This window comes from Mauremys reevesii, linkage group 7 (genome assembly GCF_016161935.1).
Source record: "Mauremys reevesii isolate NIE-2019 linkage group 7, ASM1616193v1, whole genome shotgun sequence".
Classification (NCBI taxonomy): domain Eukaryota; kingdom Metazoa; phylum Chordata; order Testudines; family Geoemydidae; genus Mauremys; species Mauremys reevesii.
Window position 1 is genome coordinate 100,466,631 of NC_052629.1, and position 19,676 is coordinate 100,486,306.

The 19,676-nt window shown below is 42.3% G+C and overlaps 1 protein-coding gene across 3 annotated transcripts in view; it reads right to left on the reverse strand.

Moving 5' to 3' along the window:
- ERC2 (ELKS/RAB6-interacting/CAST family member 2) overlaps positions 1–19,676 on the reverse strand; it is an 801,227-nt gene that overhangs the window by 233,433 nt on the left and 548,118 nt on the right. Inside the window, exon 17 of one of the 3 annotated variants that reach the window (XM_039482085.1) lies at positions 18,010–18,039. The exons of the other annotated variants lie outside the window; for them this stretch is intronic. Within the exon in view, the coding sequence (XP_039338019.1) occupies positions 18,010–18,039 (30 nt within the window). The remainder of the gene's footprint in view (positions 1–18,009; positions 18,040–19,676) is intronic. 3 annotated transcript variants of the gene reach the window in all.

Genomic DNA, 19,676 nt, shown 5'->3' on the forward strand with positions numbered 1-19,676 from the left:
GTTACAGGGCGCTACAGGACAAGCAGAGTCAGACCAGTGGGATGAGCTACCTCTAAGACCCAAGAGGCAGAACACAAGAATGGCAAGAGACACAATCACTGATGGCAGGGGTGGAACAACACCAAGGAGTGGTTGAGGGGCAGGGCATTTCAGGAGAGAGAAGTGTAATGGACACGGTTTGGGAGAGTACAGTGCCACAGCCCAGGGAGAGCCTTGTAGCAGTTCAGGCACAGGATAGTTGATATGCGGCTCTCTCAGATGTCAACAGCTTTTCACAACTGTTACAGGTTAACTTACAATTGTTTCAGAGGCTGGGAGCTTACCTCACAGGGGAGTCCTGGTCACCATGCATGGGTTCAGCTTTGGGATAAAGGAATAACTGGACGCTGCAGTGCCCAGACAATGGGATCATTAATACAAGAGAGAAAAATGGGAGACAAAAATTCAGGGATAGGATTGCCCTTCAAGGGGTACCTAGAGAGCCTCAGGACTTTGAGGGATGCATGGAGATTAGTTAGGAATATGGTAATACAGAAGCATTGGACCCAACAGGAGTTTACCTTCTCTCCAATATTAAAGATAAGATATTGGGAGGTGAATACACAGACATTTATCACTGCTTGACAAGGGAGCTATGAAAGACAATAAGATGGGATAGGACAAGCAAACCATTCATAGAATCATAGGGTTAGAAGGGACAACAAGGGTCATCTAATATGGCCCCTTGCCAAGATGCAGGATTTGTTGTGTCTAAAACACTCAAAACAGATGGCTATCCAACCTCCTTTTGAAAACCTCCAGCAAGGGAGCTTTCATGACCTTCATACTGTTTTTACAGTTAAGAAGTTTTTCCTGGGATTTAATCTAAATCTGCCAATGTCAAAAAACCAAGGCTAGCTAGAATCTGAGAAAATTGGGAAGCAGCTTTTTTGATCTACACGTGTGTTATTTTGGAGCAATACCCTGAAAGAAGCCCTGTATTATTCAAATATATGGACATTATATGGCAGGCATTTAATACATTTGAGGGCATGGATTGGTTTAATTGTGATGAGCAGTTTAGACTGAGGGCTGCAACACAGGCTGGAATTCAATGGGGCATCCCGCATCACATGTTCTGCTTGGGGTGGATGACACCATGGGGGCCAGGTGTTCATACTGACAGCAGCCTATCTGTTACTCAGCAAGCCCAACAGAGAGCCCATGCTCTGAATGACATTTGCTGGACTTTTAACAAAAGCAGGTGTTTGCTTTGGGGCCCATGCATCCCACACCTGCTACAGCTTTTGGGGAAGGCCGAAATGTGGTAGAACACTGGGGTAAATCCACTCCCCCTCCTGCTTGCTCTGGAGTACAGGGGCAGCTGGGGTATTGGCAAAAGCTTCTAAGTCCAATTAAGCTCAGAGTGTTGTGGTTATTCCTTTGGGATTACTCCCAGCAAGACAGATGGGTTGAATTTATGGGAAGGGTTTACAACAGGTTTTAGGATTCCCTATATGGGGGTAAGAAGTCATGTAATGTCCACAAATCTGAGGTCCATAGAAGGGTTGGAGCACATTGTAAAGAAAAAGATTGCGCAGGAAATAAATGCTAACAGAGTTGCAGGGCCATTCAATCATTTACTTATGAAGAACATCTGAGTTTCTCCCTCTAGTCTTGGTTCCTAAGAAGGCAGCTGGTGCTAGATCCACCACTTGTCCTACCCACACGATAGTTCAGTTGATGATGCAACAGACCCTGAATTATATTCAGAACATTATTCTTCCTTCAGTGAGCCTGTTTGCATGGTTAAGACCTTTGGTCTGGGTGCGCTGCTGGCAAAATGTGACATCAGGTTGGCTTTTCTGTTATTGCCAGTGCATTCTTCTGATTTTAACCTTCAGGATTTCTGTTTCAAGGGTCAGATTGTCTGTCTCTGGCTCAGCAAAAATTCAGGACAATGCTGGAATGCGCAGTGGCATGGGCGTCTGGTTTATACCATGAAGTACGCTATTTGGATACTTCTTGTTTGCAGACAGGGCAGATTCTGAGGAGTGTTCTAGGTTACTGGCCACATTGCAAGGCCTGCCTGGTAAGCTGGAGGTACTTCTGTGGAAAAAAGAGAAGAGCACTCTTCGAAGCCAACCTACCTGGGGATTGAATGAGATATACAGGCTGCTATATCTAGATCCACCCTGAATAAACTGGGGGAACTTCTGGGATTGATCACCAAGAATAGAGCAGCAAAGAAGGTTACACTGTGGGAGTTGCAATCTATTATTGGGCATCTAAATTTTGAATGCCAAGGGGTGGCATTTTGCATCAAACTGTCATCTGCCACACAGAAATAGCAACGTACAACCATTTTATAAATCCTAATAAAGAGATAAAGGAGGATTTAGGGGTTTGGGGACAGTTTCTGAATCAATTTAATGGAGCATCTTTTTGAAGGGAGGAATGGATGATAGAAGCAGATTTAACGGTTCATTCAGCTGCATTGGGAAGAGTAGGTTTTGGAGTATTTTACCAAGGCAGGTGGTGTGCCCAGAAATGGCCCTGAGATGGTACAGTAAAGAATATCACATTCCTAGAATTCCTTCCAATTTTGGCAGCAGTAACTATTTGGAAAATGGATTTCTCAAACAAAAGTGTGTTTTTGAAATGACAGCATGTCAGTGGTACATGTTATGAACCGCCAGTCCTCCAGATCACTCAGGTTTATGAAGTTGGTAACAACATTTGTATTACAGTGTTTAAATCTTAACATGTTTCTCTGCCAAGCATATGCCAGGACATATGAATTGCTGAGGCCATACTTGAAGCCCTCTGGCAGGGGCTCCAACTCATTGCCAAATATGCTGCAGAATGGACTGGTAAAGATTGGATTTCAAGGAAAGCATCCCTGAGTCAGGGGGTGTTGGGGCTCTTACGTCTTGTACAGCAGGAAGCTGATCTGCTCCTTTTTTCTGATCTCCTTTAATGGAGCTGAGGAACGGGGGTTGGTGCTCCATCTGGAACAGCAGGACAGCAACCCCCTGATTTATTCATCTCCTTTCACCTTATATGAAGGGAGGGTGGTGAGGTCCAGGTAGCAGGATAGCTGGGACCTGGTTGGGGATGAAATGGAAATGTTCAAGGAAAGGACAAAGACCTGCACTGTACAATTTGTTGCCTGGCACTCCCAGATATTTTAAGTGGATAACGTTGCCGCCAAATGAAATCATATCCATTGCCTCCTGTCTTTCTTCTGGTGTGGCCAGACAACATGACTGCGAATTTATTAAGTACAGTGTGTCTCAGAAATTACGTAACACCAATGCTCCATAATTTCTACTGTCTAACAATACATGCCCAAATGGAGTTCTAGTTGTTGGTTTTCATCTACAAAACCCCTCATGATTTGGGACCAGTTTGCCTGACATGTTGCCACTCTCTGTGCCACAATACAACAGGTGAGACCAATAAAGTCACTCATACAAGAGTTTCTAGATTTAAGATACACAGGGCTGCTGGCAGAGTTTTCTCTGAGAGTCCTTAACTTTGGAATGTGCTCCCCGGTATGGTCTGTCAGACTCTGAATTTACTAACCTCCAGGGCATGCTGCAAAGTCCATCTTTTTTCTTGATTGTTTGGGTTGGTGAGAGATATGGTGGCTTTGATCTGTTGTAGTCACTATTATAATCAAGTGGTGGTTTATTGTTTAGCATTGATGTGTGTGTAAATTCTGTAAGAAAGTGAATAATCTTAACTTTATTTTAAAACTATAAGCAATTTTACCAATAATTGCAACAATTTATTGCAATTTACTAATTTTTGTTTTTAAAAATACAATGATCTAGTCAAATTTATTTATTTGATAGGGGACTGCCGTGTTAGAGGATGAACTTTCTTTCACCTCCCACAGCATTTTGTCTCTGAGGATTTTCTTACATGTAAAAAAAATATATCTTTCCTCATTAACAAACCACAGCAAACTTGTTATCATATTAATATTCAAAGACGTTTGTCATATGCCATTTATTTAATTTTATTTTTACTTTTTGCAATTAAGTATACTCTGAGTATGAATAAAGGGTAACCAAATATGTCAATCTTTATTTGCCTTCTATGGAATACCAGTAATTTTAATTTTGTGACACACCTAGAGAAGTACAGGGTTAGATTGTAAACCCTGTACTTCCACTGGTGTGCAGTTACTAAAATAAGCACTATAAAATCTAAATAAACAAAGAGACTCCTGCTCATTTTTCAGCAGTAAATGAACACCTTAACTTCTTGAGGCCAACTATCCTGTCTAGTTCAACCAACCTACTCCAGCCCTAACTATAGCATACAAAACGAATGCTTTCAAAATGCAACACATCAAGAGGGAGAGTAATGTTGGGAGGTGAAGAGAACATGGAATTGCTCCAAGTATTTCAGAAGGAAAAAGAGAGGAGATCAGACAACAGTACACAAATATTTCCCTAATTAGTATCTTAAAAGACTAGTCATGAAAAAAGAGGTAGGATACCAGAGTCATGTTGACTAATTATGACTTCCTTGTTAAGGGAGTTACTGCAGGCATTGCCAGAAGCATGCATATCATCATATGATTCAAATTTGTATAGGACAGCTTACTCATTGATCTTCTTTGGTGGGTAAATGGTTTCAAATTTGTTTTAGGCTAAAGAACCAATTAAAAAAAGACAGATGTACAATTTTAGGGAAGAGGACATGCACTGATCAAGAACTGGAAGACAGATTATACTGGCTTTCTCAAACATAGACAAAACAGACACAGCAAACATCACTGAACTGTAGCAAAGAGAAGACATTTTGCCCGGTAAGATCTATGTCTGCATGGTAGTCAAGAGTCATTTGTTTGGGCCACACAATAGGAACCCGATAGTGAGACCATTTATTTCAGGCACTTCCAAAGATAAGTGTTGTAAAGGCAAGTTTTAAATAGGACATGCCAAAAAAACAAACAAACAAAAAAAGGTGCTGAAGTAGGAAAGAATAATTCAAAACATAAAACATCTACGAAAAGTAAAAATAATTGTCAGTCATGAAATGGAACAAAGGAGCTGATGTGACCGTGAAAGAGAAAAGATTTAGAACTAATTTCTGCTGTCTGTCGCAACAGTGCAACTCCAATTAAAGTTAATGGAATTCCATTGGTGTACATGAAAATAAAATTTCCTGATTTCGAAGTGACATAATCTTTCAGAAATACAGCATATAAAAGACTCATGTCACAGCTGTAGTAGACTATGAGACTGTCTGGAGCACAACATTTATAAAACATATTTCTACGTGAAAAAATTAAGTGCTTGTTGGACAGTTGGCAGATGGACAGTATGGAAACTCAGCAAAGAGTCCTGTGCACCTTATAGACTAACAGGAGTTTTGGAGCATGAGCTTTCGTGGGTGAATACCCAGTTCGTCAGATGCATGCATCCTGTTAGTCTATAAGGTGCCACAGGACTCTTTGCTGCTTTTACAGATCCAGACTAACACGGCTACCCCTCTGATACTTGAAAGTATGGAAACTGAAGTTCTCCACTGATCCACAGAACTGCAGACAGTGTTCTAAGCAACTGCTTGCAAATGCACTTCAATATGAGAGGGCTTTTCTAGGAGTAAGGAAGCAGTTCAGTCTCCAGTAGCTATTTGTTCCTGGGCTTCTACGTGAGACTGCCAACAGGGAATGTGCATTACACTAGCAGTATTGACGACTGTTTCTATGATATGGGCACCTGACCTCACAAATCAGACTGGAACTACCAAATTCATTTCACATACAGCCAGCCACTAAAAAGTTGGTTGATGGTAATGACTTGGAGGTAAAATGCCTTATACACTACTACCAATTCCCTGAGTGTGATAACCACGCAGCCAGGCTTCTCCTCCGTCATCTCAAAGCACAATGTTTTAAATATCAAGGTTCTTGCCTATTTACATCTTGCTTAGATGTCAGCTAAGAGGCATTAACTTGCAGACACTTATGTCTGTAATCATTCAATCACATTTTAGGGAACCAAAGCATGCAAGATTCATCCATATGGCACACAGCTGGGTTTACCCCAACAGTAAGACACGTGTGCTGGCAATGGATGTAATGCTATATTGTAATAACCTTCAAAGAGATGGTGAGGTGTAGGGCTATGTTTGGCAGCTAATATCTGTATGTGTTCTCAGATTTTTTTGCCCCAGTTTAGAATGTAAATATCCACCATCAAGGCCCTTCCTCTTTCTCCTGCTGTATAACAACATGAGGTAACCTCTGGAAGCTTGGAAATGTTAATCTCCTGGCCTGCACCTGAAAAAATCTACAGGGCCTGAGAGCCTTGTGCCTCACTTATTGTAAATCATCAACTGGGATTAGGCAGACGATATTTCTATTTGAATTACAATATGAATTTGTCCAATAAATACTTGTATGAATGAACCTGACAAACAAACAACAGCATTTCTTTTTACAATTCCCTAATAATAGACCATGGATAAATTTATAACACTTTCACACCAACAGCTGAAAAATGCCAAATGGAAGTTATTTTGCAAAATTTGGATGCATATATCTTACAAAAAATGACGTAAGTAGTGTGCCTTTTGTTGAGGAACATAGCAACAAGGAGACATTTGTGGACTCATTTTTGGAGGTGTTGAATACTAGAGCCCCAGCAGCACCCAAGAAAGTCAGTAGGATTTGTGGGTGCTTAGTACCTCTGAAAATCAAGCCACTTAAACCTCATGCACATCTCAGATTATATTATGGCACTAGATAATTCACAAGCAAATCATATTTTTTTTAATGACAGAAACCAAATCAGAGGAAGATGCTAATAAATAGCCTTGAATCTTAACTGAAGGTTGATGATGCTTTTTTTTTTTTTGCCAAATCCATGATACACAGTAGCACAGTTGACTATAAAAACATTAATTGCTGGAACAAACATTATAAGAGCAGTTGGTGAAAGTAGCAGAGTTGAAAAGATTAATAAAGAATTATAGGATAGAAAAATAAATAAATCCAGAACTTAAGAACATTAAACAAAGCAGCAAATCATTTAAACTTTAAATGCTCTGATTCAAAGCTGCAAGTCAAAAGAGTGATAAACCAATTAAAAAAAAGTGTTTTTTTTCAAACTGTAACCATGTTAGAATAAAGGAAGACAGTGCTGCTGATGAGGTAAAAACACTAATCTGTGCAATATATTCACACTATAGAGATGACCAAGTTTGCATTATAACAAGCAAAAAAGTGGTAGCTCTACTAGAGGTGAATGAATCATAACCTATAAATTACATAAAGTTGCAGAAGCATATTCAATAACCATAAATTACTTTCAGAGAGCCTAAAATTCAGATCAAAGTAATAAATTTAAGGAAAAAATGCTGCCTGTGGTATATAATGGCCAAGCAAATGAAATAAAAGGAGAGTGTAGAGTGAACATGACCACAAAAGGAAAAAGCACACTTCGCTGTTTGTTGTAGTATCAAACAGAAGACATTTTCAATTAGATGAATGGGCCTGTATATGTTTGAATTTGTTAAAATAACGTACAAAACTACAGGTCATGATGACCTTAAACAAACTATAGACTCCAAAACATAGAAGAGAGAAAAGGTTTCTAAGAATCATTTCAAATACTACTTGAATCAACAACACATCTGGAAAGAATTGTAATAGAAACAGTAAGAATTAGCTGCTATGGAAAACGCTCTCAAACTCAAAGTATGGGTGGCCTAGTGGGTCACACAAGTGATGCTTTCCATTCTGGGATGAACTCCCACTAAAAAGGAGGAATACTACTTAAGCAAATAGCATCATAATTACTATTTCTATGTGAAATGAAATCCTTGAGAGACTTTAGAGACATCTGTTTACTTGCCACACATGAAAAAACACATTGAACAGGTGATAGGAAATAGCTGTTTATGTCTTAAATATCAGTACTACTGTTCAAAGGATCCAGTGCTGATAGAAACAGTACCTGCATATCCATGGGAAAAGGTAGGCTCTAGCTTTTCTCATTGTCATGTAAAGGACTATATATTAATTATTGTAGATGGCTGTCCTGTCAAGAATATCAAGTGTTGCAATTATTAAATCCACACATCTACAATCCAAATCCAAATGTAAATGCAATTCATATTCTCTAGGCATATAATCCTTGTAACAATGGTCGACTGTATTCTGGTAATGAATTTAAAACATTTGCCTCAACCTCTGAGTCAGGTTGCAAACAAGTCTACTCTTTCCCCACGTAAGATGGCCATGCAGAAACTGGGGAAAGGGATATTGAAAAAAGAATCAGAAGGGAACACTAATAGATATTTGTATTTTTCTGGATTATGAGATGGACCCTAGCTTAGTGCTGTGCAAACTGGGGGTGCACAAGAGGTCCTTGGGGGGGAAGGGGAATGAAGAAACTTCGGCCTTTCACTTTTAAAAAGCAAACATACAAATAAAAGCACAGGCTGACTTATTTTCAATAATTTGGTTAATTTCATAACTACAATAGGCTTACTATGCCTTTAAAATAATTTTAATTCTCATTAATTTTAATTCATGTAATGATTAATCATTGATATTAAAATACATAAACCGGCAACATATATAATAATAGCTGAGAGCCCAGGACCTCTTAAATGAGTCATATGTTCTAACACTAAACCAAATTAATGAATAGTCTCATCTCTGTGTTTTCCCTCCACCTTCTGGAGTGAAAAAGAGTTTCAGATTACAAGTAATACAAAAAAAAGTTTCAGATTCAGTTTATTACATAAAAGAACTTCAGTCTAGCAATCAAAGACATGGTTACTTACTGTAACTGTGGTTCTTCGAGATGTGACGCAGACGTGTATTCCACTTAGGTGACTCACAAGCAATACCCCGTCCAGGGATGGGGGCTCAGAGTCTACTGAAATTTCAGCTCTTCTCTTCATTCAGCCATACAGCAGTTGTGTTGTAAGGTGCAGAGAGCTGAGCACAAGATGGAAGGTGAGGCCATGGAAGGTGAGCAGGTTGGGATGGAGAAGAAGCATATGGGAGGCTGAACTGACAGAGCCAGAAGGTCTGAGAACTAGCACTGTCTCGGTCACACCGGAGCAATGAGAATGAGCTTGGCGTGAGCTGCCTTGAGCTTCAGGATTACCTGAGGAATTATCAGAACAGGGGGAAAGGCATTTGGAAGAGTCAACTGCCAGCTGCAGTGGAAGGCGTCACAGAGGGAGCCCAGGTTGAGCCCTTCCACTCCCCTGAGAGCAGAATAGGCAACACTTTCTGTTTTCTCTCATCACAAACAGATTGATCATAAGGATGCCCCACGTTGTGAAGATGACCCAGAGGACACTCAGCATCAGGGACCACTCATGGCTCGGAAAAAAAACCCTGCTGAGATGGTCGTGAGACAATTCTGCATCACCAGCAAGTAGACTGCTATGGGAGCAATGTCTTTTTTGATGGAGAATTGTCACAGGTTGATCGCCTCTAGGCAGAGTAACCTGGAATGTGCTCCCCCTTGTTTGTTCACATAGTACATCACAATGGTATTGTCGGTGAGTATGTAAACCACCAAGTGTCTGATATGGTCCCAGAAGACACGACATGCATTGTAGATGGTCTGAAGTTCCAGCATGTTGAGATGGAGTGAGGGTTCCTGTTCTGACCACAGGCCCTACCACTCAGTGAGCCCAGATGTACCCTCAAAACCCAGAAGGGAAGCGTCGGTAACCACTGACTTGGTTGGAAAGGACTGAGTGAAGGGGATTTCCTGGCAAACATTGCATGGTGATGCCCACCAGCAGAAGGAGTATAGGACTAGTGGAGGAAGGTCTATCCAGAGAACATAGAGCAAGGCAGTAGACCTGAAGCGGGCTAAGGTGCAATCTGCCAAACTGGACCACCTGCGTACAAGTGGACATGTATCCCAACAGGCTAAGACGCATCTGAACTGTCATGAAGGGCTTGCAGACTGAGGCAGAGCTGTTGAATTCCCTGAAAGTGGTTGGTCAGCAGAAGTGCTCTTGACTTTGTGGAATCTAACAGGGCACCAATTAACTTGATTTTTTGCATGGGAGCCAAGGTTGACTTTCTGATGGTTGAGCAAATGCAATGTGGAGTTGATGGAAAAAGAACCTCCTCTCTGGAACTGCCCCTCAGTAACCAATCATCAAGGTCCAGGAAAATATGTATTTCTTTCCTCCTGACATATGCCATAACCACAGCCATGCATTTGGCGCCAACTTGGGGGGCAGAAGAGAGGCCAAATGGGAGAACTGCATCATGAAATTGGCATCCTCCTACCACACAATGAAGACATTTTCTGGCTTGGCAGAACTGCATGGAAATAGGTTTCCTGAATGTCCAGAACAGTGATCCAGTCATTCTGAGACAGCTCTGGGAGGATACCAATAAAGTGACCATGCAAAACTTCATGTATTTGATTGATTTGTTGAGCCCACGAAGGTCGAGAATGAATCTCATCCCTCCCTTGGGTATTGGTATCAGAAATTATCAGGGAGCAGAAGTCGTGGCCCCACGTTCCAGCGGAACTTCCATTACTGCTCCCAACATCAGCAGAGAGCTGACCTGACCTGCTTCATGAGCAGTGTCTTGTGAGAGGAGTCCCTGAAGAGGGACCATGAGGAGCAGGTAAGGAGAGGAACTGGATGGCGTAACCCAATCTGACTAGGACCCAACTGTTGGAGGTGATCAAGCTCCAAGAATGGTAAAAACTGGCCACGCTGTCTCCAAAGGGAAAGGTGAATGAAGAGGGCAGCACAATGACTGGAACAGTGCTCCGGAGCATGGTGTCAATGTGCGTGCTTAGCGGGCACTGGAGGAGGGCGTGAGGACTGATCAAACCCCAAGCACAACTGCTTCCTCTTCTGAGATCTAGCCCTCTTTCTGGATATGTTCCAATGCTTCAGGGGGAAAGGCTGTGCAAAGGAGTGCTGTGAGCAACATTCTTGCATGTACACTCCCATGGACCGCAAGGTAGCCCTTGAATCCTTAGCGTCAAAGTGTCATCAGTCTTTTCCAAGAACAAGATCCACCCATCAAAGGGCAAGTCCTCAGTAGCTTGCTGGACAACCAAAGCAATCCCAGAGTTTTACAGCCAGGAAGCCCTCCTCATAGTAACCGCAGGGGCCATAACTTTGGCCAAAGTGTCTGCAACATCAAGGGCAGACAGCAGGGATCTTCTGTGATAAATGCCCGAAACTCCTCACGCAAGGCCTCAGGCAACTGGTTCAAGAAAAATCATATTTGGACAGCAAAGCTTGTTGATGTGTGATCCTCATCTGTAGGGACGATGAGGTATAGATCCAGAAGGTCCAACTGCTTGGAGTCTCTGTCCTTGGGGGTGGACATGAACTTATCCTGCAGGGGCCCTATCAATCACTGCCGTTACAACCAGGGAATTCAGGACTGGATGGGAATAGAACCCTTCAAATCCATGCATAGGAATGAAGAAGCACTTCTCCATGTGCTTAGCCACCAGTAGTACCAAGGCCAATATACTACAGAGGGCTCTCGGTGGCTCGAGGAGTGCATTATTAATTGGGAGGACCACTCTCCCAAGAACAAAGGGCTATAAAATGTCCACCAGCCGTGGGTGTTCTCCTGGAGAAATTCTATCAGGATGCCAATGGAAGTGACTATGTGGCATAAAAAGTCCTGGTACACCTTAAAGTCCTTTGGTATGGAAGGGGAGGATGAACCAGGCAATATGGCATCGTCTGGAGATGAGGACAAGGCTCTTGGTTGAGCCAAAGCCAGCTCTTACTCCCAGGATGACATAGCCAGACAGGAGGACCCTGCTCGCTCATCAGGGAGGAAAACAGATGATGCCTGGGCTTGCGGCTGATCCACCACTGATTTGGTGGGTGATCTTGCCTTTGAACAAGAGATGACAAGTGGAATCTCCATAAGCAAGGAGCGTCCCACTGAGTCCAAGGAGGCCACTAATATGGGTAGGGCATCGGTGGCCAGTAGGGGCCGAGTCATGGGTCCTCCATTCCGGCCATGGGTTGCATGCCAACCCTGGGAGCCATGCTAGTCCATTGGCGACCCTCAGAGCTCATCAGGTGATGCAAAGCAGGAGGATGACTACATTAACTTGGAAGCAGAAGAGCCTCAGGATCTTGGAGACATGGTCGGAGTGACTCCCAAAGGAGCCAATAGGCAGTCTGATTCACCCATCGCCCAGAACAAAGCAGGAATTAGTGCCCCCAATGAAGCCAGTACCATTGGTACTCAACATGTCAGTGCTGCAGGCAGCGCTAGTTCTGGCTCAAAGAGACATAATGGAGCACCCGAGTGCATCAATGTTGAGGGTAGTGAAAGTCCCCATGGAAGTATCTGTAGCACTGACTGTCGTGGGGCCATCAAGGGTCTCAGTACCAAGATCCCACATAATGATTCCGGTATCGGTTCCATCTGAACCACTGGAAGGGGAGGATCTGGGTGTGGTACTGAGGGGCTTGACAATTCAGTGGCAGGCTCCATTGGAGGGGTTGTCAAAAGCGCAAAGTCCCAGAAAGTCCTGGACCAGTGATGAGGACAGAACCAAAAGGCTGAGCAGGTCCACTGCAAGCTGGTACATTGACACCATGGATACAATTGGTGCTGGCATTGCCCTTGTTGATACTGGACTCAACAGATGCCTGGAGACCAGAAGTGGAGTCAACAGTATGGGTTTCTGACCTCCCTCCCTCCTCAGTTCCAGGGAAGGGGCAGAGGTACCTGCTACATCCCGCATGCCAAAGCAGGCCCTGTGGAAGTCCACGCTTTTCCTGGGGGAGGCAGAGGAGCCACCCTGAGACCTGGAGTGGTCTCAGTCTTATGAGACTTTTTCCTCTGCACCAACAACGGAGAACAGGTCCTGTTTCTCTTCGGAGAGGTGCCTGCCTCAGAACGGGAGGCAGCAGTGCTGTCCAAGCCCAAGGGTGATCTTCAGCCCATGGAAGAACTTGGTACTAGATTAGGCCACATAGCCGGCTTAAGCAGGTGCTACTTGAGGCAACAATCCCATGCCACCTGAGTCCTCTTCTTGAATGATCTACAAACTGAACAACGCTATTTAAGCTGCCCTGAGAGTAGTTTGACTACAATCCCACTGAGAACAATGCGAAGCGGCAGCCATTTTGAAAGAAGGCATTTTGCTAATGGCAACCCCACAGCTAAAGTATAGAAATGGACAGTTAAGGCATCCAAACATTCCAAATTCAACCCTGTAGTGGCATCATAAGAAAAACAATTATTTTTTTCTTTAGGAACTATTTTTATCTAATCTTGGATTGTATACACCAGGGGTTGGCAACTTTTCAGAAGTGGCGTGCCAAGTCTTCATTTATTCACTCTAATTTAAGGTTTCACGTGCCAGTAATACATTTTAAAGTTTTTAGAAGGTCTCTTTCTATAAGTCTATAATATATAACTAAATTATTGTTGTATGCAAAGCAAATAAGGTTTTTAAAATGTTTAAGAAGCTTCATTTAAAATTAAATTAAAATGCAGAGCCCCCCGGACCAGTAGCCAGGACCTGAAAATCAGCTTGCGTGCCACAGGTTGCCTACCCCAGGTATACACTATTATGCACTAATAACAACTCTATAGTTATTGTATAGTGTCACTAGTAGGTGGAATAAAGGGTGTTTGGATGTCTTAACTGAGCATTTTCATATTTTAACGTGTCTGGATTTATTTTAAATTTTTACACTAATTATGAATTTTCTGGGTTTGTAACCCTTGTTTTTGGGATGATTACATCCCTGTAATATTTCTATTCTTAAATTATTGATGTGTGCTTGACCTTAATGCTAGTTTAACATAATTTTCATCTGGGAATAAATAGACTCAGAGACTGAGATAGAAAATAGTATACTGCTGAGTAGAGCAATGGTGGTTGATAAAAATGAATTCAGTACAGGGATAACATCAGCAGATCATAGTACCATCTAAATATTGTGGGACGAAATACTCTTAAAGACCCAGGAGCCCTAGTTAGGAGTTTTCAGTAAGTTGGGAGGTTTTTTTCCATGTTTCTCTCTGCACATGGAAGTTGTGGGCAGAGCCTGAGGGCCACACCATAAAAAGATATGACAGACAAGGCTCTAGAAAGACACTGGGTTGTGTACAGAAATCTGTATATGGAAACAGAAGTAGTCACAGGTAGGAAGGTGATGGGGAAGAAAATGGCATTTCAAATGGGGAATGGAGAAGGACTTAGCATCTGCTGAATTGGGGAACAGTGAACGTTTGGACCCTCTGCTCTTGCTAATAAACAGAGATATGGACACAGAAAATGGAGAAAAAGTACCAACTACAAACAAAGTTAATTCCTTTCCAGGACTTACTGCTAGCCTACAAATTGGCCCTCAAGTCCTCTCTGGTGCTTGAGCGCAAGTTCTTCAAAATATAACTGTAACTGTGGGTACGTCTACACTATGGGATTATTCCGAATTTACATAAACTGGTTTAACAAAACAGATTGTATAAAATTGAGTGTGCGCGGCCACACTAAACACATTAAATCGGTGGTGTGCGTCCACGGTCCGAGGCTAGCGTCGATTTCTGGAGCATTGCACTGTGGGTAGCTATTCCGTAGCTATCCCATAGTTCTCGCAGCCTCCCCCTCCCCTTTGAATTTCCGGGTTGAGATCCCAGTGCCTGATGCGGCAAAAATCATTGTCGCGGGTGGTTCTGGGTAAATGTCGTCAGTCACTCCTTCCGCTGGGAAAGCAACGGCAGACAAGCATTTCATGCCTTTTTTTCCCTGGATTGCCCTGGAAGATGCCATAGCATGGCAATCATGGAGCCTGTTTCGCCTTTTGTGACTGTCACCGTATGTGTACTAGATGCCACTCACAAAGGCGATTCAGCAGTGCTACACAGCTGCATGCTTTTGCTTTTGCATGATAGCAGCGATGGTTATCAGCCATACTGTACCATCTACCATACCATAAATTGGTAATAAGATGTGCATGGCTACCAGTCCTTTTGCACTGTTCCATTTGCTGCTGTCATAAGTGCCCCTGGCTGCTCTTAGCCAGGGACGCAAAAGCCAAAATTGGGAATGACTCCCTGAGTCAATCCCTCCTTTTTGGTATCTAAAAATAGAATCAGTCCTGCCTAGAATATGGGCAAGTGTACTAGAGAACCACTGTATCAGAGAACCAGAGAGCACAGCTGCTCTGTGTCAGATCCTGCATAGATTATGAGCTGTATGCTATTCACAGGGGGTGCTCCTGCAACAACCCCACCTGTTCATTCCATTCTTCCCCAGCCTTCCTGGGCTACCATAGCATTGTCCCCCCACTTGTGTGATGAAGTAATAAAGAATGCAGGAATACTTGTTAGTGAGAAATGAGTGGAAGGCAGCCTCCAGTTGCTATGATAGTCCACATAGGACATTAAGGAGTGTGGAGGAGAGGAGCCCAGCATCCTGCTGCTAGTCCAGGGGCAATTGAATCTTTTCTTTACACATGAAGGGTGAGGGCTGATGAAGCTCAGCCCCCTGTTGCTATGATGATGATGGTTATCAGCCATATTGTACCATCTACCAGGAAAAATTAGGTCCAGGCGCCCTTGATCGACCTGACCGATGCTAGTACGCATGGTTACCAGGCCTTTTGCACTGCCCCATGTGCCAATAGGCTGATGATGACAATGGGTATCAGTCTTATTGTACCATCAGCCACCCATGGCGGGGGGGGAGCAAGGATGTTGGTGTTGAGTGCTGCACCATCGTGTCTATCTGCAGCATTCAGTAAAGATAGGGTGACATGTAAAAGAGTCAAGACAGGATTGTTTTCCCTTTCACTTCTGGGGGTGGGTGGGGGGGTGCGTAAATTGCCTAGCTATGCCCTGACCCACCGCGGACACTGTTTTTGACCCTAGAAGCATTTGGAGCTCAGCCAAGAATGCAAATGCTTTTCAGAGACTGCAGGAACTGTGGGATAGCTTGAGTCCTCCAGTCCATGAGCGTCCATTTGATTCTTTGGCTTTCCGTTACACTTGCCACGCAGCAGTGCGCTGAGTCCCTGCTATGGCATCTGTCTGGAGATATTTAAAAAATGATTTTGAATTTCGTCTTCTGTAACGGAGCGCTGATAGAACAGATTTGCCTGCCCTTACAGCGATCACGTCCGCATCGTCCATGCTGGAGCTCTTTCTTTATTTTGATTTTTAACTGCATCACCACCCGTGCTGATCGGAGCTCCACGCTGGGCAAACAGGAAATATTCAAAAGTTCGCGGGGCTTTTCCTGTCTACCTGGCCACTGCATCCGAGTTCAGATTGCTGTCCAGAGCGGTCAGTGGTGCACTGTGGGATAGCTCCCGGAGGCCAATGCCGTCGATCAGCGTCCACACTAACCCTAATCCGATATGTTAATACCGATACTAGCGTTACTCCTCTCGTTAGGGAGGAGTACAGAAACCGGTTTAAAGAGCCATTAAAATCGATATAAGGTGCCTCCTAGTGTGGACGGTTGTGGCGTTAAATCGGTTTTACGCTCCTAAAACCGGTTTAAACGCCTAGTGTAGACCAGGCTTGTGTGACAGAATGCTGTTGACCTATTCTGTTACCGCCTTGGAACCTTTCAGTGAAATACTGATTCTTGCTCATTCACTGTAATTGGGCAGCATACAAGAGTGATGGCATGGTTCGGTGGGCATATGAAACAGCCATATTTAAGCTTACATTTTTGTTGAGGTTTACATTTTTAAATATGATCACTCACTTTGTTGTCCAGTCTAATTTGGAGAGAAGCCACACAGTAAAAGTGAATGCCCAGATCAATGGAAAAGTAAAAGAGGTAGTTCCACGTTAATGAACATTTGTGGAAGTCACTCAGATAAACACAAATATCTCCAATTGTTTGGGCTAAATGGAATGTACTTGATTCTTATGCAAGGTGATATATTCAGTTCACATTTATAGAGTATTACTGAAGCTTCCATGAAGTCAGAGGAGATTAAGCTTCAGAAGATCATGGAAGATTGAGTATCAGTGCTTCCTCCCATAGGAAAGCTGTAGTTGATAAACAGAAGCCTTTAGTGACTGGGAAAGGTACACTCAGGTTTGCTGACAGCTTACCTTGTTTTCTAAGAGGGGATTGTCTGCTACGCCTGTATTTTAAAGGAGAAAAGTCTACCTTGCAATTACTGCAATGTCTAATAAATGCACATTTTATGGTGAAAGAAGATAAACTGCTAATTAATGTTTGTGCAGGACTTTTGATATGTAAATCTGACATGTAATAGTTATGGCGAGATCCACTGTTATAGCAAAGGAGTCCTTAGTGCATCTAGTGGGATGGGAAGGGGAAATTGCTTTTACATCCCTTTCATTCTGGGCCAACCAGCTGATGATCTAGTACAGGGATATGCAACCTATGGCACGCGTGCCGAAGTTGGCACGCAAGCTGATTTTCAGTGGCACTCACACTGCCCGGGTCCTGGCCACCGGTCATTTTAATTTAATTTTAAATGAAGCTTCTTAAACATTTTAAAAACCTTATTTACGTTACATACAACAATAGTTTAGTTATATATTATAGACTTATAGAAAGAGACCTTCTAAAAACGTTAAAATGTATTACCGGCATGCAAAACCTTAAATTAGAGTGAATAAATGAAGACTTGGCACACCACTTCTGAAAGGTTGCCGACCCCTGCTCTAGTACAACCCCTTGAATAAATCAGAGCAGCTACAGGGCTGTTGTAATTTGTACTAGCTGCAAACAATGTCCACCAGCCATTATGGTAGCTGAAAATCAGCTATACCTCCACATGAAAGAGGGGTGGCATAAGAATCACTACAGTGGGTCTCTGTCCACAAAGAATTCCTCTGTGCCACAAGCAGCTCTAATGTATCAAAGGGTTGAGGCCTATGTATTTATTAATTACTGTGATTGTATTGGGTGAGGCTTAGTTTTGCAAGTGAAACTTAATGCCACAGACTAAAAATGGCAGAGTAGAAAAATGAGATTAAATTTACCATCTCCAGACACTACAATTCTAGCATCTTACCTGATGGTGATCTGGACAAATATTTTTTTTCTGCATGAAAATAAAAAGTATTGAATTACAAATAAATTGTCATTGTACATATGTTAATACCCTATTCTCGACTTTACTCTGTTTGTGTTCACTTACAAGGAACAAAAATTATGTCTGTCTCTCTCAAAAGCACAACTATCTTGCAGAAAGATTCCAAAGAGGTTCACCATTCCTTCACTGATTTTCTACAAATCTCTTTAGAAGGTTATATTCCATTTATTTACATGGCTATTAAGATCAAGCCTATCCATAGCTGGATGAACTGTTTCAATCACACTAAATCTGAGCTTGTTTGTAGATTTGAACTTTTTTTTGTGTGTGCTACCTTATACGCTAAAGAATTTGACATGAATCCTACAGTTCCTTCCAGAAACTAAACCCCTTTAGCTTCCTGGTAAAAGAAAGCTGAACTGTATGGTAAAGATTGTCCACGCCACTGCAATATGGGAAGGGGACACTCCACATGCAGATATCCTCTTTCAACATGGCTCAGTTGCCTCTGTGGCACAATCATCTCTGAGTCTGGAGGATTCAGACTGGGCCAGCCATTTCTGGCCCCACTCTGGCTGTGAAGAACTTGGGCAAAAAAAAAATAACATAGCCCAATATGGGGCTGTATTTGCATGGAGCATCGGGGGGTGGTTTTGGAGGCTACTGTGGCAAGTGGGAGTAGAATGGACACCAGAGGCCAGGGCTGGGGTGCTTATCAAAGTAGACCCTACAAGTGAACAATCAGGGAATAACATCAGGTGGGGATGATCAAGAAGATTACCTCCTTCCAGAGCCCCTCTATAGGGCTTTTTCTGCAGGGTGGGATGATCTGATCACAGCTGCAATAGTATGATAATAGTCATAACTTCTATACTATAGTCACAGGAAACAAGTGCAGTTTATACTAAAAGAGAGAAACTACAATTATTGCTAATATGAACTGCTAATAAAGTGTGTTTACATATACAGTGAAACGAGAATGTTTTCAGTCCAGCTGATATTACCTTTACCTTATAAATACTACTATTTAGTAGTAATTATACTGCCCAGTATATATTGATTAATTAAAAATGGTAAAGATTAAGAGAAGCAACTTTCAAAATTGGTCCCTTTTCTTGATGTGTAAGTCAGGTCTAATTTTCCTCCAGAGGCTTTGTTATTAATATCTTTCTTTACTTTTTAAAATTACTTTGTATATTTCTAGGCCTATGTTAAATAAAATCAGGATTTTTATTCATCAGTGATTATTGATTATCCAAATACTCAGAACAACACAGAAAAATAGAATCTATTAAACAATTGGTGTGGGTTCTATAACCATTATTGTAAGAGCACTAATTATATCCCAAACCAAGAACTATGGCAGACCACAAATTAACAGTGCTTTACTAACTAGAAATGATGTGACTGCCAAATGCAGTAGTTAAGATATTATTGCTTCTGTAAACTCTAAACTTAAGTATAAAGTAGACATGTAATCTTCAACTCCCCAAACACTCCAATTTGGCCACTAAAGATGCTGTTTTACATTTCCAAACATTTTCCCCTGTCACTACTTTTTATACTTCAGTTCTCAGGTTGTAAGTATTTGTTACTTGCAAAGCAACTCCTTTTGAACACAGAATCATGGGAGGCATTTGTTACTA